The following is a 25,946-nucleotide window of genomic DNA, read 5'->3' as shown; positions in this document are numbered from 1 at the left end:
CACACAAAAAAATTTACAAAAAAAGAAAAATTGGGACACCCTATGATTACAATAAGAGTGCTCGAACATACAAGACAAGTGCATAAGAAATTTGAAACACCTTTTGGGTGTATATGTACAGCCACTTATTTATGAGGGTGAACCCATCCTGCTATATTCACTTTGCTGTATGTGATTCTTTTTTGATATATTGTTTGTAGTTCTATCACATATTTCACCAGTTTTTTCAATGAGTTAAATACAGTCACTGTAGTTACACTGGGTCCATAGAGATGGTATGCTGGAGGGTTCCTCGATGGGAGATCACGGTAGTGATCTGCAGAGCGGGGTACACCGGTGAGGGCTCCTCTATGATATCACGGCACGGATCCGCAGAGCAGGGTAGACCCGGAGGCGGCTCCTCTGATGAATCACGGTAATGGTCCGCAGAGTGGGGTACACCAGAGAAGTTGCACATGTAGATATCACAACAGCGGTCCACAGCGTGGTATTCACAGAGACTTGAAGACAAGTAGTTGTTCCATAGGAAGCCTCGGGAAGCGAGGCAGGCCGAAGTCCAGGTGAAGGTCCTCCAAGGAGTGGATAGCCTAGAGACAAGGGAGGGCCCCCAAGGAGCGGGTACCCGATAGTCTCACACCACGGAAGCAGGAACCGGAACAACGCTGGAGTGAGAATAGTAGATACAGCAAGTGAACTCGTTGCCAAGTCGCCGGCTGTCTGGGCTGGTGAGCTTAAGTATCGGAGTTGAATGACGTCATCTGATAGGGACACCCCTGAGGTTCCAGCCATGACATGGTTAAAGCAGGTCGGGGAGCTCGCACGCGCACCAAGGGAAGGCCGAGGGTAAGATGGCTGTTGGCAGCATCCATGCTGCTCAGGTAGGCCCAGGAACGGAGGCCGGAAGGCTGGTGGTAGCTGGCAGAGGCTGCGAGTTCGCCCAACGGAGCTAAAGCAGCAAAAAGAGAGGTAAGCAGCAGCAGTTAGCCGTCTGTGACCACAGAGCATAACATAAATATGTCATGCATTTTCATTGTGGATATCCTGAAAACCTGGCCTGTTTATGGCTCTCTCGAGGACTGGAGTTGGCCACCCCTGCACTAAAGGGCTAATGCATAGTTGTCTCAGTGCTAGTGTTCTGTTATATCAATGTATCTTCAATAGGAACACTAAAGTGGCAAACAAATGTCAATAGGTGATGCTGGCTTGCATTGTAGTATATATTAGGGATGTGCATTCGTTTGCAACGAAATAGGAAATATAGACGATATTTCCTTTTTCGTCGCGGTTTGGAGGCCTACGAAACGATAGGGAAACCAACGAAATTTTGTGCGGTTTTCTTATCGTTTTTGGGGGGGAGAAAGGACACATTAAAAAAAAATTAAAAAAAACCCAAACCCACCCCAACCCTTCAAATTTAATTAATCGCTCCCCCTCTCGGGCCGTCGGCTGCCACTAATCAAAATGGCGCCGATGGCCCTTTGCCCTTACCCACTGTGCCGATGGCCCTTTGCCCTTACCTGCTGTGAAAAATTTCATTTCCCGCGGTTCGGGCTGATTGTTTTTCGGCTGTCCTGAACCAAAAAAACCCAAAACACCCCAACCCTTCAGATTTAATTAATTACAACCCCCCCACCTCCTGACCCCCCCCCCCCCCCAAAACATACCGAAAGTCCCTGGTGGTCCAGCGGGGTCCCGGGAGCGATTTCCCACTCTTGGGCCATCAGCTGCCAGTAAACTGAATGGCGCCGGTGGCCCTTTGCCCTTACCGTGTGACAGGGGCTATTGGTGCCATTGGTCGGCCCCTGTCACATGGTAGGAGCAATGGATGGCCCACGCCATTTTCTAAGATGGTGCCGACTAACAATATAATTCTTGATTAATTTTTGAGAGCTAATACTCTCCAGGTCAGAATTCAAATGAGCAAAAGGTGACATTACCAGGAAATATAAAGTAGTATGGCTATCATAAGTGAATCATAAAAAGCATTCCAGTGAAAAGGGGAAGTGATGGGATTGGTTGGATGGGTGATCAGAAAGTAGTAGGTGGTATAATTGTATGTCTTTTAATGTGATAGAATACTTAGGTTAGGGGTGGCCAATTCCAGGCTTCAAGAGCCACAAACAGGCCTGGTTTTCAGGATATCCTTAATGAATATGAATGAGATAGATTTGCATGCACTGCCTCCATTGTACACAAATCTATCTAATGCATATTCATTAGGGATATCTTGAAAACCTGGCCTGTTTGTGGCTCCCGAGGACCAGAGTTGGCCACCCCTAACTTAGGTCTTTATTGAGGAGTAATCAGCAACACAGAATAATTGTATTAACAAAATCAATAGTGCCTAGTCCAGGGGCAGGCAATTCCAGTACTTAAGTGCCACAAGCCAGTTGGATTTTTGGTGTCCCTATACTGAATATTCATGACATGCATTTGCATGCACGGCCTCCATTGCATGCAAATGTATCTCATGCATATTCATTCTTGATATCCTAAAAACCTGAATGGCTTGTGTCATTCAAGGACCAAACTTGCCTACCCCTGCTGCAACCCCCTCCAGTTAGACAGATCTTAATCAATGTATTGATGGTGTCCAGGATAGGAGTAAGATTGCTGTTCATACAAAATAAATTTGATTGGATGACATAACTTTGGAGTTTTTATGCGGTTCTTTTCACATCTTTCATAACAATGCAGCTATTTAATGTGGGATCATAACAATGCAGCTATTTAATGAGGGATGTGGCTAAGCCATCCACATCCCTCTTCCCACCTCTTCCCCCCTCCTTTCCTTCTACCACCCCCCTCCCTAACTAATACCCAAACACCTCCACCTTCTTCCCCCGTCCTACCCTCCCCCAACCCTCCCCCAACCCCTCCCTAACCTCCCACCCCTCCCCTCTCCCTACCACCCCTATGGCATCCCATCCTCCTTCACCCCCCCTCCCGCCCTCTCCTCCTTGTCTCTTGTTCTTCAATTTTGCTACACAGCCCTCTATCCAGCCCGCCTCAGCTGATTCCCCCTAGCCCCCCCCCACCCTATCTCAGCTCCCTGCTAGAGTGCCCCAGTGACTGTTGTCACCAACCTGTTTACCAAGTTATTTAAGTTATATAAGATGTTATATTCATATTTGTATAAGTTACCAATTGGTCACCACTATGTATAAGTTGTTTATCCTGTAAACCGGAGTGAAGGCATCCCGCTATACTTCGGTATAAAAAAGCCTCGAAATAAATAAATAAATAAATAAAGACTAGTGTTTGGATTGGGCTAAAGAACTACAATAATGAAAATTGGGATACAGATGCATATTCAAACTGGTCTCCATCAGCTAAAATAGTACAAGTCTTGCAGTTGGAAAGGTTTTTTCATATATTTCATAAAATAGGTACCAGAATTCTACACTGTATTCAGGTATTTAACCATGGCAGTTAAAGAGGGACTCAAGAGTTCTTCATGTACTCTGTTTACTGAAATAAATGCAGGTTATAGGATCTAATGAAGCAAAGGGGTGTAATAATATACCGAGGCACAGCTTCTTATTCAGTTGTTTTTCTGTTGCAGCCATGCACGTTTCACTTATTTTCTGCTCACATAGTTTCTGGTAGAGGCGCAGGAAGCATTTTTGGTAACACATTTTATACCCTTATTCCAGAGTTGCAATGATAGAAACAACATGGATATAGAAGACAGAACACCATTATGCCCCTTGATGTCAAATAATCATAATTTTCACATCACAGGGAAGTGGTACCTTGAAAACTGTCACAGAGAAGGTTATGGATTTGTTTGTGAAAAAGCTCAAGGTAAGAAATTTCTGCCCACTGAACCCACCTCTGCTGGTCCTGCTCTCTGCAGAGCTGATGCTCTGTAATTACTTTTCTGTTTAATTCACATATTTTTAAACTTCTTCCCAGCAGCACAGTTCACTGTGCGCTGAGTGTGATTTCAGGATAATTTGAATTATGTGAACATTTCTGTCCTTCAGTAGAAACGCAACTTGTTCAGTTTAAAATCCGTGAGACATCTATTTCACAACCTTTTATTTTTGGCATCAAAGTTTCTTTATATTTGTTGTGAAGAGATACATATTCAGACACAGTCCAGATAGCAAAGTTAGGCCTGGATTTATCAAAATGTGATAGCAAAAGGGGTGTGGTTTATGCTAATAGACAAGTTATTGCAACTTGTGCTAATCACCTCTGTGAAGAGCTAAGTTAGTGTAAATTGTGATAATGTTTTCAGACTTTGCAATAAGTACCAGACCTGTTTTGAGAGAGGGAGAGAGAGAAAGAAAGAGACTAGCTGTAATGTCCTCTCCCTAGATAGGTATTTGTATCCCTATGGGAGGCCCACCTAGTAACTCGAGGTGAGGTTTAGGTATTAGTGTAGGGGGTTAGGGGCCACTTTGACATTCAACGTGAGACGTACGAACAGAACAGTGATCTCTTGTGAAGATTTGATGACCTTCAGAGTGAGGAAACTCACTCTAAGATGATATGTGTGCAAGGTTCTCTCCACCTAGCTTGATGGACACTCTACCTGGATAACATCAAGCTAGGTGGAGAGAACATTGCACAAATCTCATCTTTGGGTGAGTTTTCTCACTCCGAAGGTCATCAAATCTTCACAAGAGACCACTGTTCTGTTCGTACATCTCACGTTGAATGTCAAAGTGGCCCCTAATCCCCTACACTAATACCTAAACCTCACCTCGAGTTACTAGGTGGGCCTCCCATAGGGATACAAATACCTATCTAGGGAGAGGCCATTACAGCTAGTCTCTCTCTCTCTCTTTCTCCATCATAAAATGTGCTAACACCTTACCACCCCATTGTACAGCTTAACACTACTGAATAAAGGTGTACTTAAAGTCTGTGCAATAGCACTTTGCAGACTGGCAAAGCCTAACTCCTCCTCTTTTTCAGATTTGCATCACACCATACAATATGGTGCTTTCGCATGCGTTAGTGAGGCTTTTCGCATGCAATAAGCCCTTAATGCATGTGAAAATGCCTTAGCACAGGAGTCAGGAACCTTTTTGGCTGAGAGAGCCATAAACGCCACATATTTTAAAATGTAATTCCATGAGAGCCATACAATATGTTTAAAACTAAATACAAGTAAATGTGTGCATTTTATGTAAGATCACACTTTTAAAGTACAGTAAGTCTCTGAAAATATTACACCAGGCCTTAAGACACCAATACATCTCCTATTAGGAAAACAGACCAAGTCAGGCTGCTATAGAGTCCTACACAGAAACTACACGCCAGCAGAAAACCTCACCTGAATCACATGTGCTGACCCTCACCTAACAAAGAATAAAGAGACCAAAACGCGTAACAAGAAGCATGCAGAAAAAACTGAATTGGAAACTGCAACAAGCCAGAGTCTCTGTATGCAGTGTAACAAAGGAAAAAAGAAACATCACCCATCCTTATAAAACAAATCAAGAAATATAAAATCATCAGCAGTAAAACTGTACTAACAAAAAGAACATATTTCGAAACAGCTGATGAGTGGAATATCCAATAATTAAAAACTCATATGAAACATTTCCAGATACCAACAAAATATTTCAAAATAGCAGACACAAAGACCCAGTAATGAAAAATAATGATACAAAATGTTTTTTGCTCTGCATACCTGGGAACGTTTGATATCCAGGTGTCCTGAGATTGTTCTGAATTAGCAGGAGGCGGGGTGGTTTGCTTGGAACTTTCTCCTCTCTCAGTCACATACCAGCGCTCTCTCTCACACTGGCTCTCAATGACACACCTATATACACATGCTCTCAGTACTCACATATACACATGTTTTTTCTCTCTCACTTATATAGGCTCTTAATTACACATTTACACACATGCTGTCTATCTTTTCACGCTTACACACACACACTCAGGCTTTCAATCACATAAATACATGCTGTCTTTTTCTCTCACACGCAGACTCTCAATCACATGCTTACAAACATGTCCTCTCTTTCTCTCATTTACACACAGGCTCTCAATCACATACTCACATGCTCCCTCACCTAAATCAGCTCTCAATTACACACAGACACACATGGTCTCTCTCTCTCTCATTTAAACACAGGCTCTCAATCACATACTCACATGCTCCATCACCTAAACCAGCTCTCAATCACACACAGACACACATGATCTCTCTCTTACTTATACACACAGGCTCTTAATCAATCATACACATGATTTCTCTCACACACAAAGGATCTCAATCATACACACATACTCTTTCACACAAACAGGTTTTCAATCACAAACTTACACATACAGGTTCCCAATGGTAAACTTACATTCATGCTCTCTCTCACACAGGCAGGCTCTTAATCACAGACATACTCTCTTTCACATATACAGGCTCTCAATCATTCACATACATGCAATCTCTCACTCACACACACAGGATCTCAAACACACATGCTTGCTCGCTCATTCACTCTCTCTCTCCCCCACCCCCACCCCGGGAACTCGCGGCAGCAGCAGCCTCCTCCCAACGCTAACCTCCTTCATTTTCAGCCCTCGCGGAGTCCCATCGGCCGCGGTTGAAGCTCTTCATTTTCCTCCGAGCCGCGCTGCAGTCTTCTTTTCGTCGGACTCTAGCGTGGCCTCTTCTTGCCGCCCATGCACCCGATGCTCTCCACTTCCTCTTCTGGGCCGCGGGGGGGGGGGGCGGGAAGAAGAGACCACACTAGCGAGGCCTCTTCTTCCCGCGCACGCACCCGATGATCACCACTTCCTCTTCCGGGCCGCGGGGGGGGGGGGGCGGGAAGAAGAGAGCACGCCGGTGCCGCTGACTCCAGCTGTCCTGCCGAGTTCCGCCCGGGCTGACAGCATTTTAAGCCCGGGCGGAGGAGGACCGGGGAGCAGCTGGGTCAGCGGGGGACTGGAAAGTGTGGCGACACTTGTCTGCGAGCCAGATGCAGCCCTCAAAAGAGCCATACCTGGCTCGCGAGCCATGGGTTCCTGACCCCTGCCTTAGCACATTTTGATAATTGACCCCCTTAGCTGGATAAAGTTATCCAGCTAACTTTAGAGACATATTCAATAGTGCAGCTGCCCTACTGAATATAGCCAGCTAACTTTAACCAACTAAATTTAGGTCAGCTCTTTGGCCCCATCAGACTTAACCAGCTAACATTGAATATCAGAGTTAGCTAGGTAACATAGCTGGCAAACTCACCTTCTGTAAAATCTTTAACAAGCCAGCTAGAATTTAGCCATATAAGTGACCAAATATTCATTTAGTTGACTAACTTATGAGTTAAACCAAAACGTGTATAAAACACCACTATAAACAGCAATCCACTCACTTCATGAATTCATCAAGAACAATATATTGCTCTGTCGCTGTGAAGACTATTATTGTTCTGAGTTAGCCAGCTAAATGCTTATGAATATGGACCTCAAAATGTGCAATAGAAAGTCAACCATTGAAACAATAAACCAGTTTGATTCCCAAGACAGGTCTCCTGCTCCCTGGGCTACTTGGGACTGGGGATGCTGCAGAGGCAATGTTCACAGCCTCTAAGAAGAGGGAGCCCCAGTAACCATGCAATGGTGACACCTAGTGACTAGATTTAGGGCCCAAGATTGTAGGGTTCTAGAAGGCGCTCTGATGCATGACTCCTGACCAAGGATGGCCACTCGTTGACTGGGCTAAATGAGTTGGGAGGAGATATAAAATGAAGAAAATACTTTGTGAATATACCTCATTAAATTTCTATCCATCTTCTCTATCTGTGATGGAGGCTGCAAGATCTTCTGATTTTGATCATTGAGACTACTAAACAGATTTGTAAAGATTTTCAAGAACAAGTGATGGCCATCTGGATAGTCTAAAACCACAGCTCTTAGTGGATGCATTTGACAACCAGCTGATTTTGTTCAACTGTGATCTGGACAAGTTCCGTTCAGACTGTTAAATTTAAAAAATGTCAACACAATGAATTTGATTATATCCGTGGATTTGTCTACCCATGGATGAATACATCCTGATCCCACTAAAACAAAGTTACATTCAACACATCATCAAACAATTCATCAGAGGATGAGGTTACTCATTCATCCTCCTCTTTTGTGTTATCTTTGGATTCTCAGCTTTTTTTTTGCCCTTTTCGGAAATGTCAAACCTCAGGGCTATATGCTCACATCCCCAGGAAAAAGTCCATTAATATTAGCCGACAGGAACAAATCACTAAGTTCGAAGATTTTCTATTAAAGGGCCCCCCTACGCCCATTATAACAAGAGGGTTTCTCACTCTTGATGTAATTTCCAAATGACTCCGTAATTTCTTCAGTTTCTCTGTTATCGCATATCCGCACCTTCTGTTAAAATCTTTAAGTTATTAAGTTTTTTGGGGGGGGTTTTGTATATTGTTTTTATTAAAGTTTACAAGTCAACCATCCAAAAAGAAAAACAACAACAGCAGTGTACCAAGATGTGATGACATAGCACAGACCACAAGCAGGTGAACATGCGATACACCAATGAATGCAAAAGAAAAACACTGTTATACATTCCATTGTAGGTGGTATATAGACAGTAATTAGAAAGCACTACCGTACTCAACGCCCATTACCTACCAGACGTGAACTACTTTTAACTCTGCCAGTATTAGAGTATACCAACTATCTGCTTGTCTAGATGTGGGTATAGTGGTCAACCTTTGATCCTAAACCTCCAAACCTGTCCCCCCTCCCCACCCGCCCCTTCCCCCCTTTCGATTGGGCAAGCTTTCCAGGAAGGCTAGCTCATAGGTTTTGAGAAACATATGGTTATCAAGTCAAACGACAGTAGACATATGAACCATATCTCGTAAGGACTGAGGGACTAGAAATTTGTTGTATGTGTGTATGTCAGAACCAACAGGAATCAGTAACCTCTGCACACCCGACCCTCAGAACAAAGAAGCCCAGAATGGCCAGAACCTCTACCCCAAGTTGTCCATCAGTGTTAAGCCCCTTAGCCGCCTGATCATTATGTAGCTATTGTTGGCTGCAAGTAATTTAGAAAAGGACCCCACACTGTCTCCAGATTAATCTTTTGTGAGGATGACTGGCAATGTACGCTATACATTTCATGCATGCAGAGATGTAACAGTTATTTAAACCAGAGATCCCAGGTTGAGGCCGTATCCTCTAACCACTTAGTTAAAATGACTTTTTTCCCCACCAGTGCCGCTTTCGCCAGGAATCTCTGTATTTCTGGGATTCTGACCCCCTCCACCCTGCCATCTCCCGGCACTCCCAATAACCACAATCCAGGCTCCAACAGGAGGTCACAATGCCAAATAGTTGCACAAAAAGTTTGGATATTTGACCAAAAGTCATGTATCCGAGGACAGTCCCAGAAGACATGGTAATAAGAACCCTGAGTTACTTCACATTTTTTACACAGTGGGGAGTCACACAGGTGAATTTGAAAGGCTTGAACAGGAAATATAAATCCTTGCCATAGAAATTTGTATTGGGTTTCCCGCAGGGCTTCATTGGTGGTAATAAGGGAAATATGTGCAAAGCATTTCATAAAACTGTCATAAGAAAGTGTAAATGGAGGCCATGACTGCCATTTTTTAAATAGTGGTTGCAGGTGTTTACCCCGCAGAGCCGACGGCAGGGCCTTATAAAAACTCGATATGGTCGGACCTCTCGTAGTCTTACTAGTTAAAAGGCCAACAGACCTCCACAGACTTCCATTGGGTAGACCAAGTCCAAATGAAATGTCTGACTTGTAAATTCACGTAGAAATCGGTTGTAGGGAGCCTGAATTGTTGTTGGAGCTCAAGAAAGCTGTACAAAGTTCCAGCGAGGGGATGAAGCAGCTGATACAAGTACTTAAGACCTGGCGTCTTCCATCGTATGAATGGCATTTCCCCTTCCCCAGGCAAAACTACTGTATTGTTAGTAAGTTGCAACATAGGTGTAATCCCCCTTGGTTGCCTACATTCTTTTCATATCCTCATCCAAGTTTTCCTACAGGTGGACACCATGAGATGACTACGTAACCCCTGTGGTACTTCCTTCGCTTTCACATGGAGTAGGGTATTCAATGACTGCACCCCATACCATGCTCTTAAAAGTGGATAAGGTAAATAATAAGAAGACTCAAAAATCCAATCTCGGATAAATCTTAAATTACATGCCAGATTATATTTCCCCAGGTCCGGACACCCTAGTCCCCTGCTTTGATAAGGCTTCTGTAGCATGAGGAGAGGGATGCGGGCTTTCTTACCCCCCCCCCCCCCCCCCCCCCCAAGAAATTACATAAGGCCTGATTGAGTGTTTTGATGTCCAGTGGAGAGAGCCACAGAGGAAGCATCTGTAAGATGTACAACCCCTTGGGTAATATTATCATTTGGTAGAGATGGACCCGACCCCTTAAGGATAATGGTAGTACCTTCCATCGATTGAGGGTAGCTACGGTGGAGCTGAGTTGGGATTGGATATTTAGCGGGTAGATATTTCCCAGGTCCCTCGGAATCTGAACTCCTAGATATTTGATCTTGTCCGTAGCCCACCGGAACGGGAACTGGCCATGCCAGGCACTCTATACATTGTTCGTAACATCCATTGCCTCCGACTTTTCCCTGTTTATTTTTGGAACCGCAAATGAGCCAAACTGTGCTTGCGTAACTAGGAGATGCTCCAAGGAAACATCCAGTTGGGTAATAAACACAAGGACATCGTCCGCGAAAGCGGCCACCTTAAATGTATGATTAGCCCTCTCGAACCCCCAAATGCCCTGGTGTGCCATCAATTTGCGGATCAGTGGATCTATAGTGAGGATATACAGGAGAGGGGACAAATGACACCCCTGGCGTACCCCCCTCTGGATGTTCACTGACTCCGAACACGCCCCATTCACTACAATCTTAGTTTGGAGTGACGAATATAATAACTGAATGTATTGAATAAGGTCTCCTTCCAGGCCATACCTCGAGAGCACAGAAAACATATAAGGCCATGACGTTCTGTCAAAGGCTTTTTCGGAATCAAATCCGATAGCCAGTGCCGGTGTACCTAATTGTTGACAGAATTGCATCGCAGATAAGAGTTTAACAATATGGCTAGTTGCGGTTCGGCCCTTCACAAAGCCCACCTATTGTTCGGAGATGAGATGTGGGATCACCAAGGCTAGTCTCTCCGCTAGGATCTTAGCCAGGATTTTTAAATCGCTGTTTAAGAGGGAAATTGGGCGATAAGATTCCGGCCTTAATGGGTCTTTCCTGGTTTTGGGCAAAACATTAATGTATGCAGTATTAAGGCCTGTCGGGAAACTGTTACGTTTGAGGCCATCCACATAGAAATCGGTCAGTGAGGCAGCAAGATGTACCTTAAGCATTTTATAAAAGTCATAGGAAAATCCGTCAGGACCTGATGATTTTCCAGAAGCTATGAAATTAATATTTATTTATTTATTTATTTTATAGCTTTTCTATACCGATGTTCCTGTAAAATATACATATCACAACGGTTTACAATGAAACAACAACATTCGCTCAGGGTGATACAGAGAACATAGGCGGTTATTAACAGTAAAACTTCAGATGATTGAATGGGGCGGATTAAAAATTCTTTCTGCGATGCATTGATCCGAGGTAAAGGGAGATCATGGAAAAACTGCCACTCCATCTCGGGAGACGGTTCAGGATCCGCTTTATAAAGGGTGGCATAAAATGTCCGAAAAACTTCCCCAATGTTCCTTCACCGTGTGTCCCAGTGAATTTTTCATCGAGTGAATCAAGGCTCTTATCCGTGTTGTTCGCACTAATTTAGCCAATGGTCTCCCGACCTTGTTACCGAATTTAAAAAAATTGTGCTGTGCTACCTGTAGTGCTTTACCGGCTCTGATTTGTAGAACCGTGTTTAACTGATTGAGGTGACTGAAATAGGATTTTTTATGATCGTCTGACGGGACCGATATCCACTTTCTCCGCGCCTGCTTGGACAGGGCATCTAAATGTATAATGTCCCTGTTTAGCCGCTTATACCTTGTGCTAGTGTAAGGATCTGCCCCTCAACACAGCTTTCCCCGCTTCCCTAAACAGCTGCGGGTTGCTTACATGGGCCGCATTGTTCTTCTTATAATCCTGCCATTTTTCTATCAAGAAAGACTGAAACTCCTTGTCCCCCTTGAGATCCTGGAGAAATCTCCACAATTTAGTACCTACAGTCTTGGATCCCAAAGAGATGGTCATAGAAATCGGGGAATGGTCAGAGATCACGGGGGTCTCCACATCTGCCCTGGTCACCTGGTGAAAGGCCTCAGTGGCGATGAGAATGTAATCGATTCGTGAAAAAGAGTCGTAGGGGTTGGAATAAAAAGTATACTCCCTTTCCATCGGATGCAGCGACCTCCAAACATCCAACACCCCTACCTGTTTACTTACCACATCTGCACCTTCCCCTATTCTGCCAGTTTTGATCTCCCCCATGGAAGATCTGTCTAACCCTCCATCCATAACACAGTTAAGGTCCCCAGCTACTATTAACAGTCCCACTCTATTGGATAGTAGTACCCCTGCAAATTCTTTCAGATATTTTTGGGGGTTAACGATGGGGATATAGGCATTACAGATGGTAACCGTTTGCCCGTGCCACTTTCCAATCACCAGAACATATCTGCCTTCTGGGTCTGATATGGCGCATTCCATCACAAAGTCAGTGGACTTATTTATGAGTATCGCCACCCCAGCCTTACAGTGGCAGGCCTGTGCATAGTAACTAGCGCTCACCCAGTCCAGTCGAAGTTTAAGGCTTTCCTTAGCATTTAGGTGTGTTTCTTGGATACAAACTATATCACTATGTATGTAACCTTTTTAGATGTTCACAAATACAGAAGCAAACACCTCTCAAATAATCACTCTGATCAAAGCGAACTTAGAGAGGGAAATAGTATCTAAACTATTGCCACAAATACTACTAAAAGACTAGAGACAATATCATCAGCACATGCTCAAAGATAATTTAATCTGCTGTCTCTCGCCCGCAATGGGCCGCAGGCAGTTTTCAGCCTTATGAGCAATATTTATTTAATAATTTTATTGTCTCATGTCTCATCATATACCCAATGCCCAACATCCACTTAACTCATTATTTATTAAACCACTAAAGTTTCTATTGTTCAAGCATCTATTAAGCCACTGTGTATCAGCCTAATGTCAAACATTAGCAAAACAAATACTTAGCCAAATTGAAGATCACTCAACACACAAACCCAACACGGGCCATGTTTCAACTGTAAAAAGTCTTCTTCAGGGGGAACAAATCTTTATCCTTTTCTTAATAATGGCAAAATATTCACAGATCCGGGACAAAATCAAACGTCTCTCAAGATCTCGACATGGCGTTTTAACGTCTTTTTAGATGTGACATAACTTGTTTCCTTTTAATGGGCGAACCCAGGCCATGTACGTTCCAGGATACCAACTTTACCATGAAAAAGAGAGAAGTGGGCATAGTTGCCTATGTAAAATAGAGGAACATGTAGGAGCAGAGGGTCCCAGCATCCCCCCCCCCCCCCTTCATTCGCAAATAAGATTGAAATGAAAACTCATAACTCATCAAGCCTGTCCTGCGCAGCCCATTTGCACCTACACACAGTTTCACACACAATTCCCGAAACCCATCAACACACATCCATACTCCAAACCGTACCAAATATTTGCCTGATCGACCCCCATCCCCTCCCTCCCTCCTCAGCTGTCCTCCACCCCCTTCCCCATTACATCCCCCCCCCCCCAAAGTGAAATATACTAGCAACCTGACTCTCCCACGTTAGCAGGCATCTGGTCACGGAGAGCATGCTTGTGGGGTGCTTGGGTGCCACAGCCCCCTTAGTCTGCAGACTGGTGTGTACAAGTCTATGCATATAAGCCATCCGGAGACATCTGGCAGGCTCCTCCTGAGACAAGCTGCGTTCATTAGTCATTGTCCTGGGCTGTCGCCAACCTTAAACTGACTCCACAGCGTCCATCCAGGATCTATTCTTAGCTGTAGCCCAGTCCAGTTGAGCCAGCTGTAACAGCCCTCTATTGGAGCCTGGCGTTGCCATATATTACTTGGACAATAGAGAGAAAAAAGAAAAAACACACACAATAAAAAAGAAATTCTGCTCCATGTAAGTCACTATCAAAGAGTTAAACAGCAGGTTGAAGGCCTCTCACCACTGACCTAGCTGTAAGATTCTGATGCCGTTCCTACCAGTGATTCTGTATAAATTTCTGAGCTTCATCCGGAACTGTGAAGCTGTAGATCTTCCCTGCCTGCCATATTTTAAATGTTGCAGGAAACTGGAGGGCAAATTTGACCCTTTTTTCAAATAACATGGAGCAAAGCGGAGAAAACTTCTTCTGTTGTTGTGACACGTGGGCCAAGAAGTGTGATTCGGATGCGATGGCCTTTGTAGGTGAGCTCCGTTTGTTTCCGACAAGCAAGCCAAATGCGTAGTTTGATCACTGAATTTAAAATTTTTGCGAGCACAACATGTGGCCTCGGATCTGTTGCTTTCTTAGGCCCAATCTGTGCGCCCGTTCAACTTGGAGGGCTCCCCGCAGATCTTCCAGGCCCACAGCCCCCAGGATCCACTCCTCCAAGAACGCCACCAATCTTTTTTCATCTTTTGCCTCCGGGAGCCCCAGAAAGCCGAGATTGTCTCGGCGGAGACGATTCTCTAAATCATCTATTTTATTTTGGCATTCTGCAAGCGCTGCTGCCTGGGCACTGGTTTTAGCTGTGCTCGCAGTCTGCCCCTCCTCCACCCCAATGATCCATTCCTCGAGCTGGTCTATTCTCGGGCCGATATCCATGATAGAGGATTTTACCTCAGCTAGCTGTTGATTAATCCCAGCTAATTTACTGTCCAGCATTGAGTCCAAAGTTGCTTGGAGAGGTTCGACCGTGAGCGGGGTCGACAGCGACGGCCCTGGCTCACCCGCTCCCACCGCCATCTTGGGATCTGGGGCCTTCCCTTTGTCCTTCTCTTTTTCATGTTTCCCTCCTCTGCCAGCCATCGGTGGTGAAGGCTTACTCAAGTAGTGGACTATTGACATGAGCCGAGCTGACTCTGGAGAATAGGGTGCTTTTCCGGTATGTGCAGGGGTCGATGCCAATAAAATTGTGGCTGTGGCACCTGGAGCTAAGGGAGAGCACGTCTTCCCTAGCACATCACCCCACGTGACCCCCAAGTTATTAAGTTTAAGTTAAATGAAGTTATTATGTTTAAGTCTTCAAGCCAACAAATGACTAAGGTATTTTGTAAAAAATAAGAAGCCCATATCTTACTTAACCTATTAGTTCCATGTAAAGTATCTAAGTTTCTAAGTTATTTTGTAAAAATAAGCAGCCCATGTCTTATTTGACCTATCAGTTTCATGTAAACCGATGTGATATCTCAATCGAATGTCAGTATATAAAAACAAATAAATAGGAGGAGATCACGTGATGTGGTAGCTGGGAAGTCGTGCTTCTTCCTGGCTCCAGACTCACCCCACCAATCGCGTCGCATCTGACCGCAAATTCGCCTGCCAGCTCAAATTAAATATCATAGGGGACAAGGCGTATGACTGTGGTCCAGGTTTGGGGAAAGCCGCGGCCGTCGATGACTACAAAGGCGAACAAAAAAGAAAAAGACAAAGCGAGGGTCTCCGAATCCAAGATGGCGGCTGTGGCGGAAAGTGAGTCTCCCTCCTCCATCGTGCCGCTCACCATCGCGGAAATAAAGGACGCGGTTCGCTAGGCCCTAGATGAAAAGTTGGCACTGATCACGGCTCAGCTGGGGGAGGTTTGCGATTCACTGGCGGCGCTCCTTCCTCGCTTAAAGACGGCAGAGGCACGAATTTCAGAGCTGGAGAATGCCACAGGTGTCACACTCGCTAAGATGGCTGCCGGGGACAAAAGTTTACAGGCTCTCCAGCTCAAAGTTGATGAGCTGGAAAATAGGGCCCGCTGCAACAATTTAAGATTCCTAGGCTTTCCAGAGGCAGTTGAGGAGCGCTCACTGTGCTCGCTGTTGGAGACTTGGCTCCCGGAGGTACTCACGCTGCCTCATTTACAAGGGAAGCTCATGGTGGAGTGAGCTCATAGGCTGGGAGTGAGATCTTCGCCGTCGGGGCATCCTAGGCTGGTCATAGCCAAAATTTTGAATTCAGCTCCTAAGGCGGAGCTTTGGAGGGAATCCCGATCAAAGCAGGAGCTGCTTTACCAGTCACATCCCATCAGAGTTTTTCAAGATTTCTCAGCTTCGGTGTCAGAGGCCAGGCGTGGATTTTCACCTATTTGTTCCACCTTGAATAACCGTGGCATCAAATTTGCACTTCTGTTCCCGGCACGACTGCGGATCTGGAGCGCAGATTAAGTCCATACTTTTGAAACAGCGGAATTGGCCCGGGCCTTTTTGGATTCACTGGATTCATAAAGTGGAGCTTTTAGGGTAGCTGTTACTCAGACCTGGGCCCGGCTTGGCGCCTGACTGGGGGTAAGGATGTTCCATGACTTGCAAGGTGAAGGTCAGGCCTTGTACGATGGATTCTTTCACATAACGCAGGATTTCTTTTGGGATTTTTTCTTTTTCTCCTTTGGATGATTCTGTCACAGGTTTTCTCATGATTTTGTGCTATGATCTAGTGCCCTATTCATACTCCCTATGCGTTGGCTATGTGTAGCTGACTTTTGGGGTGTTGTACACTAAGCCTGTGGCGTTGGCACTATTTTCAGACACGGAAGTTGCCATGGACCAGAGTTCCAACTTGGAATACTTGTGGACATACCCCTTTTGGTACTGATTCAGTTCCCACACTCAGTGGAGCTGCTGTTTTTGACGAATTTCTCTCAGGAATCTTTGGGGTCATTTTCTCTAGGATCGCTTCTAGAGATTACCTGTGTGGATTTTCAAGTTCTGGCCCTAAGTTTTTGAGGGGGCTTAGCTCACTTTGGATTACTTTACCTGAAGGCCTTCATCTTTATGACTATTTCAAGGGCACGCACTGACTTTTTTTTTTTTTTGATTGGACTTAAATGGGTTTGGATGTTTTTCTCTGCGGCCCAATGACTATTCCGATCAATACCCTGGGTTATGTTAGTTTGAAAAATGTTTTAGGCGTCATGAGGAAAATGGAGGCGATTGATTCTTGAGAAGGGGACGACGTGATGTGGTTAAATTAAAAGTTTAGATAACCAGAGTTGAGATTCAGAAAGCAGCATAGCTGCACCAGGTACCAAGTGGTGTATGTGTAGCGGACCTACATGAAACACATATTTCATTAAGAGTATTCAATGAAGAAAAAATATCCCATTGAAAATGTGAGAAGTTGAAGATACTATTAGGATACGCTATCCATATGTGAATTCAGAAGGAAGTTTGTCATTAATTACCCTGATGAAGCTCTGAATTGTGGGGTGAAACGAGGCTCTTGTCGGGATTGTAGTTTGTTGAAAACATTAGAAATATATGGAGAAAAGAAGCTCACACACTCACTGTTAAACAATTTTGTTTTTCAACACACTTGAGGATATTGTTTTATATTATCTGGTTTTAAATAATGATGCGGTATGGATGGTATGTGAGATATAAGGAATGTATGATATGAATGGAGGGTAAGGTATGAATGAAGGGTAAGGTATGAATGTATATGAGGGGTTAAGGGGTAGTGTTGTTTTTAATTTGATAATTTGCATGATTTATGGAACAATGTTAAAATTGCATAGATAATGTATATAAATCAATAGGTTGTAAAGTCTGTCAGTGGTCCGCATATCGTGTAAAAAAAACAATTTTTTCTTGTTGGATGTTATATATAATTAAGAACTGAAATGCTAATTATCCCAAAAATAGCTGGAAAACTTGAATCAATACTAATAGAAAAAATTCCGCTATGTAATAAAGGCTCTTATTGTATATAAAGAGTGACCATCATACAGCGCCCTTGCAACGTTATTTATTTATTTAAGAATTTTTCTATACCGATATTAGTGGCAACATCATATCGGTTTATAGCGAAACTAAAGAATGGAAATTACAATGAACAGGGAAAAAGGAAGGGGGATAACATAGGAACCAAGAAATAGCAAAGAAAGAGAGAGAAAAAACGCAAAAACGCTTAGGAGCAAGTGCAGACCAATAAACAGAAAAAACAATTGTGATAATAACTTTGTACATGGTTTCAATGGCACGGATCAATGGCACGGATCAATGGCACCATTGATCTGTGATTCCAAAGGACAAATGCAGAAGATTTTAGTACAGCTGCATTTTTTGGACATCTCGTTGCAAGATAAGTGCATCTTTATATAGCCCCCATTAACTAAAGAGAGGAAGGGGGAATATATTATTCTCATAGATTTTATTCTATGAGCACACAAGAAGTGACCTATGATTATAAAGCCCCAGTGCTCATAAAAGCTTTCTCAGCATAAGCTTCCAGTTGCAAGGGTGATGTATGATGGTCACTCTTTATATACAATAAGAGCCTTTATTACATAGCGGAATTTTTTCTATTAATATATAATAAAGAAGCATTTTTGTAAAAAAAAAAAAAAAAACCCCAAATAAATAAATATCCACCCCCTCAGAGAATAAACATATCACATTCTCAACAGCAGCAGGATCCCCAGAATTCAGACTTTTGGTGGCCCCAAGCTTACCCTGGCCATCATCTACCATGCAACAGATGGATTCTTACAATACTGTCCCTGTAAACTTGGTCAGTACCAAACCTTCAGCATCAGGATTGGGATCATTGGATTTTGCACATTCTTCACATAAACAGTCTAATATGATGTCTACTGAAGTACCAATTTTTTCCACTCACCAGCCTTTAGGAATATCACTAATTACTAACCTTTCTTCATGTAGACTCACTGTTGAAGAAAATGTCCTATAAAAAGGTTTGTAGTTTGTACCTACTGTAAAATACAATGCTTTTAATGTCAGAGTATAGCTGCAAAAGTTTCTATGTAGGATCAAGCTACAATATTTCTTCTCCACACATGAACCCCTCTCTCCCAATGGGTCTGGTGTTGTGTCCGTCGGTTCCCGACGCCCTCTCTCCGCCCACCTTACCTCTTTGGCGCCTCCCTCTTCGCCCGCGGGAAGATTGGCTGCCGCAGCTTTCTTCTGCTGAAGTCCTCCGGTGTCCCCGGACTGGCTAGACGCTGCAAACCGCCATGTTTCTTGGAGGCCTAGGGGCACGCGCGTGGCGCAGCCCCTACTGAAGTACCGGCGATGGCGCGAACTTCGGGGGCATCCCCCAAAGATGACATCACCCGCGACGGATATATAAGGTCTTAGAACTTGCTAACAGATTGAGTTAGCAAGGGTTACTCTACCTAAGCTACTCTGCCTCCTCGGACTTACTAGGGGTACCCGCTCCTTGGGCGCCTCGCTCTCTCTCTTACTTTGTAGAATGCAGTCTGGAACCAGTACTCGCTCCTCGAGGGCCCTTGTTCCCGGACTTCTTCGAATTCACTTCTGCCTGGAAGTCAGCACTGCCTACTACATCAGTGAGTTACCATCGCTCTCGCAGAGCTTTCCCTGGAACCAGGTACTCGCTCCTCAAGGGCCTATACATTCCAGCTCCTGGGCTTCTATGAGACATTGTGTGAGCGTTACCATCTGGTTCAGTACATGAACTCTGCATACCCTGCCTACTCACTATATTTCAGTTTCTCTACAGCTGAGCCTCCAGGGATTGCTGATCCAGTATCTGAGGGACTACAGCCCAGCCGGGCATTCCAGCTCACTACTGCCACCTCTGGTGGTTCAACATACTGTTTAATAAAAGAACTAGTGTGTGTCTGTCTCCATACTCTGAGCCTGACCAGTGGTCCCTCTTGGGATCTTCCCCCGGGGGCGTGGTCATCTGCCACCGGTCCAAGGATCCACCCACAACTCTCCTAAATAACAACAGATTGCTAATCCCAAGCAGACTGTTAACTCCGAACTGAACATCTGTTATGACTTGCAAGTGAAATTGGTTACCCCCAGGTCGTCCTGCACCACTAATTTTCACTTTTGAACAATTGATTCTGCATGATTTAGCCTTACTTGAGTGTGCACTACCTATTCATATCAGAAGTTATCCAAGTTCGAGTTTGTAATTCTGGATTCTCTAACATCAGACTCCACAATTGTTATCAAACCCACTGACAAGGGGAGATGGCATAGTTCTGCTAAACAAATCAGACTATGTCACAAAAGTGCTTCACCAGCTGTCTGACACTGCTTACTATTTGGAGTTGCCCTCTGACCCCACCTGTCATTTTATGACAGAGATTACATCTATTGTACAATAAGGACTTGATTCTCATTTGATTACTACACAAGAAGCAGATTTTCTAATTGAGAAACACCCACTAGTTCCCGTGACCCAACCGCCTGGTCGCCTGGCATCTGATCTTAGAGCCTTTGTCTAAATTTGTTGACTATTTTTTGAAAGCATTCATACCCTTATCTCCATCTTATGTATGAGATTCTAGTCACTTCATTTATTTAGTTGTCTCTAATTTACCTGAGGAGAGCCTTCTGTTGGTTACTCTTGATATTGAAGGATTATATCCCAATATTCCGCAGGAGGCAGCTTTAACCATAGCTTGGGCGGCTGTGGATCAGCGTCCTCTGCCAACTCGAGTTTTCACAGATTTTCTTATTGACGAAACATGACTGGCCCTTACAAAAAACTTCAAATATGAAGCGTGGTGATGGGGCCACTATGGCCCCCAACATCGTCTACCTCCTATATTTCGGATTTTGATTCAACTTATCTATATACTTCTCCCTTCTGACCATTTGTCATTACTTGACAGAGATTTATCAATGATATCTTTTTCAGCTGATGGGGCTCTGAGATACAGTTATTCATATTTATAGATTGACTTAATACACAGGATTTGAATCTCAGATTTACTTATGCCTATAGCACTGTTCAAATCTCTCTTAGATGTCCTTGTATCAATTTGCAACAGGGCTCTTGTCACCTCTATCTTCAAAAACCCCACCACCAGGAACACTTTATTACTTTATTCCAGTCACATCTGCGCACCCTTCAGGATAGCATCTCATTAGTGCAGTTTTTCGATTGTGCTGTACATGTTCATCCCATACCAATTTCATTTTACAAGCACAACACATGTCACACCAGTTTTTGGAGCGAGGTTATCCATGGCGAGCAATCAAACTAGCCTGTAAATGGGCACTTTATATTAACAGGGAGCTCCTTTTCATTCAGTGACATTAAGATGTCTCCACTAGCTAACGTGTTCTGCTGTCCTCTTCACAGGCGGGCTGAATTTGTAAAATAATTTTCCGGCATAGGCAGGTTTTATCTAACTTGAATATTTTTTTTGGAGTTGCCCAGATTCGCATTTTACCACAAATGTAATATACAAGATAGACTAGTGTCCTTAGATTTAACTTTGGGCCCTAAAATTCCCTCTAAAAATCTTGCACATAAGACCTGTGGTCACTGTCTGGCATGTGATTTTGCCGTCATTTTAAGATCTTTCATTTAAATATCTCTTAGGACCGCTTATACACTGGGGATCACCTGATGGGTGGTTTAAATTATACTATGTCCCTGTGACCTCCTCTATGTTGGATAAACGTCACAAGCTCTAAGAACTCATATTTATGAGTATTGTAGCAACATCCATAGATCCATAGAGCTAACGAAAATGCCCCTTTGGTCACACATTGGTTGGCTGTAAACCATACAATTTCAGATTTAAGATTTTTTGCTATTGATACCATCCAGGCTTTTCCCGGTGGGGGGTGGGGGGTTACCAAGATAGATTGCTCCTACAACGTGAACAACATTGGGTTTTTTTACTTTATATTCCCTGCACCCTTTTGGTTTCAATCATGATGTTGAACGGTCAGTTTTGGATAATTACCATATCTGTAATTTGATTCCTCGCTCTCTCAATGCTTCATTTAGGTCATGTTTATCACCATTTTTGAGAGTTCTTTATCCCTTAGGATCATAGTTTTTGTTTTAATGTATATTTATTTATTTATTTAAATGCTTATATTCCGCCTATAATGAACATATCATGCTAGGCGGATTACAACAGATTCATACAACAATAAAATAAAAAAAACAGCTAAAAAATACATTTTAAAAGCTACATAAAAGCCTCTCTAAACAGCACTGCTTTTATAGTCTTATGGAACAATTTAACCCCTTTCAGGATGAGAAAACACAATACAATAGGCTCACTGACGAATATATTCGGGGTGGACTGGAAAGGGGTTAAAATCAGTGAGCTCCCTCAACTCCACTGATAAACTGTTCCACAGGACAACACCTCCAAAAGAAAGTGCCCGTGACCTTATATTTTGCATATTGTGAAGCACTGCTTTGTTTAATATTGTATTTGTATACGCTTTAGAGGTCCTCCTAGGAATGTTATTCTTTATTCTTTGTTTAGCTATTGATTCAATGTAGGTGCTTTTTGAAATACATGATATATATATATATATATATATATATATATATATATATATATATTTATGTACTTTCTCATTTTACTGTCACAGTTTTGTCCCTCCTAATGAAGGTAGCAGGGGCACCTTGTTGTTCAGAGCCTTCCTTTCCTATGAAACCTTTAGTCTATTTGGAACATATAGATTCCAAACCACAATATAAGCCTTTGTGGTTTGGAATCACCTTAAGACTTTTTGAAGCACCATATTAAAGGATTTATGAAAGTTAAGAGTTACCTTTTGATTACTTTACTCTCACACTTTTTCTGCTGTACTTCTATTCAGAATGAGTAAGTTGATATCCACCCCTGGACTTTGCTGGTCTGTATATTACACCAATATAAATAGATATTTTATTCCCTCTTTCCAAATTAACCTGGAGTGCCTTTGCTTACCATGTAAGCATGCAATTCTGTTTTAATATTATTTTACTATATATAATTCCATGCCTTCTCCCTTCCTTCTTACCTGGTCCTTTATAAATAGATTCTGGTCCAATATAACTATATTCCAGTCATGATTTTCTGTTTACCAAGTCTCCTTGACAGCCACTACATCTAAATCAGCTTCTTCAATGACTGCCTCTAGATCTGGGACTTTATTTCCCATACTGTGCTCATTAGTGTATATAGCTTTCTAGATATTGTCCTTTTTTCCTATTTCTGTACAAGTATTTAATGTTGATAGAAGAGGTTCCATGGACTCTCTCCTAGGCAGAGGTTTTCCCACCAGAACCATTGCCGGTACGGCAGTTTTAACTTCTGTGTAGCTAGCCTTTCTATCTGGGTTTGCAGCTTGAAAGGCTGCCTGACTGTTCCCTGTCAGTAAATTGCCCAAATAGGTGGTCCAAGTAGAATCTGACCAATCTGAAAGCTGGGTGGTTTATTCAAAGTTCACTAAGAAACAGTCTGGGTCTTCTCAGAAACCCATCTTAAGTGACATGGTGTTCAAGTGGGTTGGCTGTGCTATAACAGCTTATAGGGCTTCCACCATCTGAATCATGGTAGTCTTTTGTTTACTCATTTACTCCTGCAGTATTTGCTGCTGGGCACCCTGGGCCTGTACAGTTGTTTGTAGTTGCTTTTGCAAGGCTTCTGTAATCTGTCCCAAAGAAACCTGTTGCTTATTCAAATTCTTCTGTAGGGATTGTTACTGGGCATACTGTGCTTGTTCCACTGTTCATAGTAGCTGCTTACACCTATGAGGGTCTGTAGTATTTGCTCTATTTTGGCTTAATGTGCCCTGGTGCCAGAGATTTTGCCTCCTAAAGGACCACAGGAGTACAAAAACAAAACCTTTTCCCTTTGCGTCAGGGAAAAAAAGAAAAATCCTAGCCTGTGTCGCTCTGACTTACTACACTTCCCTGGCTGTCAAGATAGGGTGAGCCCCCTCAGCCTGCTGTATTTAACTCCTGGGTTACTACTGCAGCCAGGCCCCAGGAAAAATGAAAAAACTTTTTTTTTTTGCTGGCATGTGTGTCTGAGCGAGTGTTTAGAAAAGAAATCCCACTGCTGCCACCATATATGTTTCCGTGCACGTGGCCTTGGGCTTTAGAAGAGGGCTGGAGGACCGTATAGTCTGGACAACAGCCTTTCTTCACAGAAAATGCTTTGTTCACAGTGAAACAAACAGAAATATCCTTCTGCTGAAATCAAGAGTTCAAACATTCACAGTCTCAGCAGGAAATCTGACTTCCTCCAACCCTAGGGCCTCTCTGTTCCTTCATGAGCCTGCTCTGCTTTTCCCCTTCTCAGAGAAATGCTCTGGGACCATGATTTCCTTCTGGGCTGTGCCTTAAAGGGGTTCTTGATACACACTTATTTAATCTAGAGAAATGGTAAATTTCTTGCAAAGGGAATGCCAATACAAGGTCTGTGTTTCGGCAGGCCGTGCAGGCAGAGGATGTGTGTGAATAGATGAGCCAGTTCTGGGGCCATGGGGAGTCCAGGGAGCAGAATGAAATGAGCCATTTTTGAGAAGCGGTCAACAGCAACCCAAATAATTGTGCAACTGTTAAAGCAGTGGTTCCCAACCCTGTCAGGTTCTTATGGCCTGGATTGGCCACTGTTGGAAACAGGATGCTGGGCTTGATGGTCTGACCCAGTATGGCATTTTCTTATGTTCTTATGTCCTGGGGACCCCCAGTCAGTCGGGTTTTCAGGATATCCACAATGAATATGCATGAGAAAAAATTTGCATACCCCAGAACATGCAAATTTTCTCTCATGCATATTCATTGTGGATATCCTGAAAACCCGATTGGCTGGGGGCTCCCCAGGACAGGGTTGGGAACCACTGCATTAGACAGAGGGAGCTTCACTATAACATCGATGGACAAGTGGGTCCAGGGTTTCCTGGAGGTTGGCAATGGTTGTAACAGCCTCAGGGTCATCCTGACAAGGGTTTCTGCTGCACACAGGTGGGACAGGAGTCCAAGTAGGCTTGGGCATTACTTTGCATCTGGGGCCACCAGTAGTATTGCTGGATCATAGCAAGAGTCCAGGCTCATCCAGGGTGACCTGTGACACGGCAGAATGGGGCCATTTCAGTACTTTTTCTCTGAGCTTCCATGGAGCAACCATCTTCCCTGGAGAGATGGTCATGGTGGTGGCAAGAGGCATCTGAGCCGGGTCAATAATTTGACTGGGAGGTCCAGAGTATCCTCTGCTAGGAAGGAAAGGATGTCTGCTCTAAGGTTCTTGTTGGCTGGTCAACCATTGTGCATGATGGAGATATTCCAGATTTTTATGATCGGTGTAAATGACAACGCGATGATGAGCTCCTTTGAGCCATTAATACCATTCCCCCAGAGCGAGCTTGATGGCCAGAAGTTCTCTGTCACTGATCTCACTGATCTGCAGGGGAAAATTTCTGAGAAAAGAAAGAGCATAGATAGGGAGTTCCCCTAGTTGAGTGCTAACTCAGGACTGCTCCTATCCTCAGGGAGGATGCATCTACTTTGACAATAAAGGGGTGAGTGGTTTCTGGGTGAAAGAAACAGGGCTCTTGAAGGAAGGTGTCCTTCAGCCTTTGGAAGGTGGTAGCAGCTTCTGAGGGCCAGATTTTGGTGTTAACTCCTTTATAGGTGAGTGCTGTGATTGTAGTTGCAAACGTGGGAATGAAATGCTTTTAATTTTGAGAAGGTTAAAGGCTTTCATTAATCCAGACAATTTTAGAACAGTGTTACAGCTGCTCATTTTTTCCGCCATTGATTATTGCAACTCACTTTTACTAGGGCTACTATTATGCACAATTCGACCACTTCAAATACTACAGAACTCAGCAGCTAGAATCCTAACCAATACCAAGAAACAAGAACACATCACACCGATTCTGATTTCTCTGCACTGGCTACCAATAAAACAAATAGAATATAAGACACTAACAATCATTCACAAAATCATGTACAGGGAACAAACAGATTGGTTTAACACGGCAATAA

At 43.6% G+C, this 25,946-nt stretch overlaps 1 protein-coding gene across 1 annotated transcript in view; it reads left to right on the top strand.

Annotated features, from left to right (window-relative positions):
- The window catches only part of LOC115094648 (secretory phospholipase A2 receptor-like), a 154,848-nt gene that overhangs the window by 103,988 nt on the left and 24,914 nt on the right, over positions 1 to 25,946 (top strand). The window contains 1 exon segment of the mRNA XM_029607897.1: positions 3,657 to 3,807. Within this exon segment, the coding sequence (XP_029463757.1) occupies positions 3,657 to 3,807 (151 nt within the window).

This window comes from Rhinatrema bivittatum, chromosome 6, assembly GCF_901001135.1.
Source record: "Rhinatrema bivittatum chromosome 6, aRhiBiv1.1, whole genome shotgun sequence".
Classification (NCBI taxonomy): domain Eukaryota; kingdom Metazoa; phylum Chordata; class Amphibia; order Gymnophiona; family Rhinatrematidae; genus Rhinatrema; species Rhinatrema bivittatum.
This window is presented reverse-complemented; position numbering and strand designations above follow the sequence as displayed.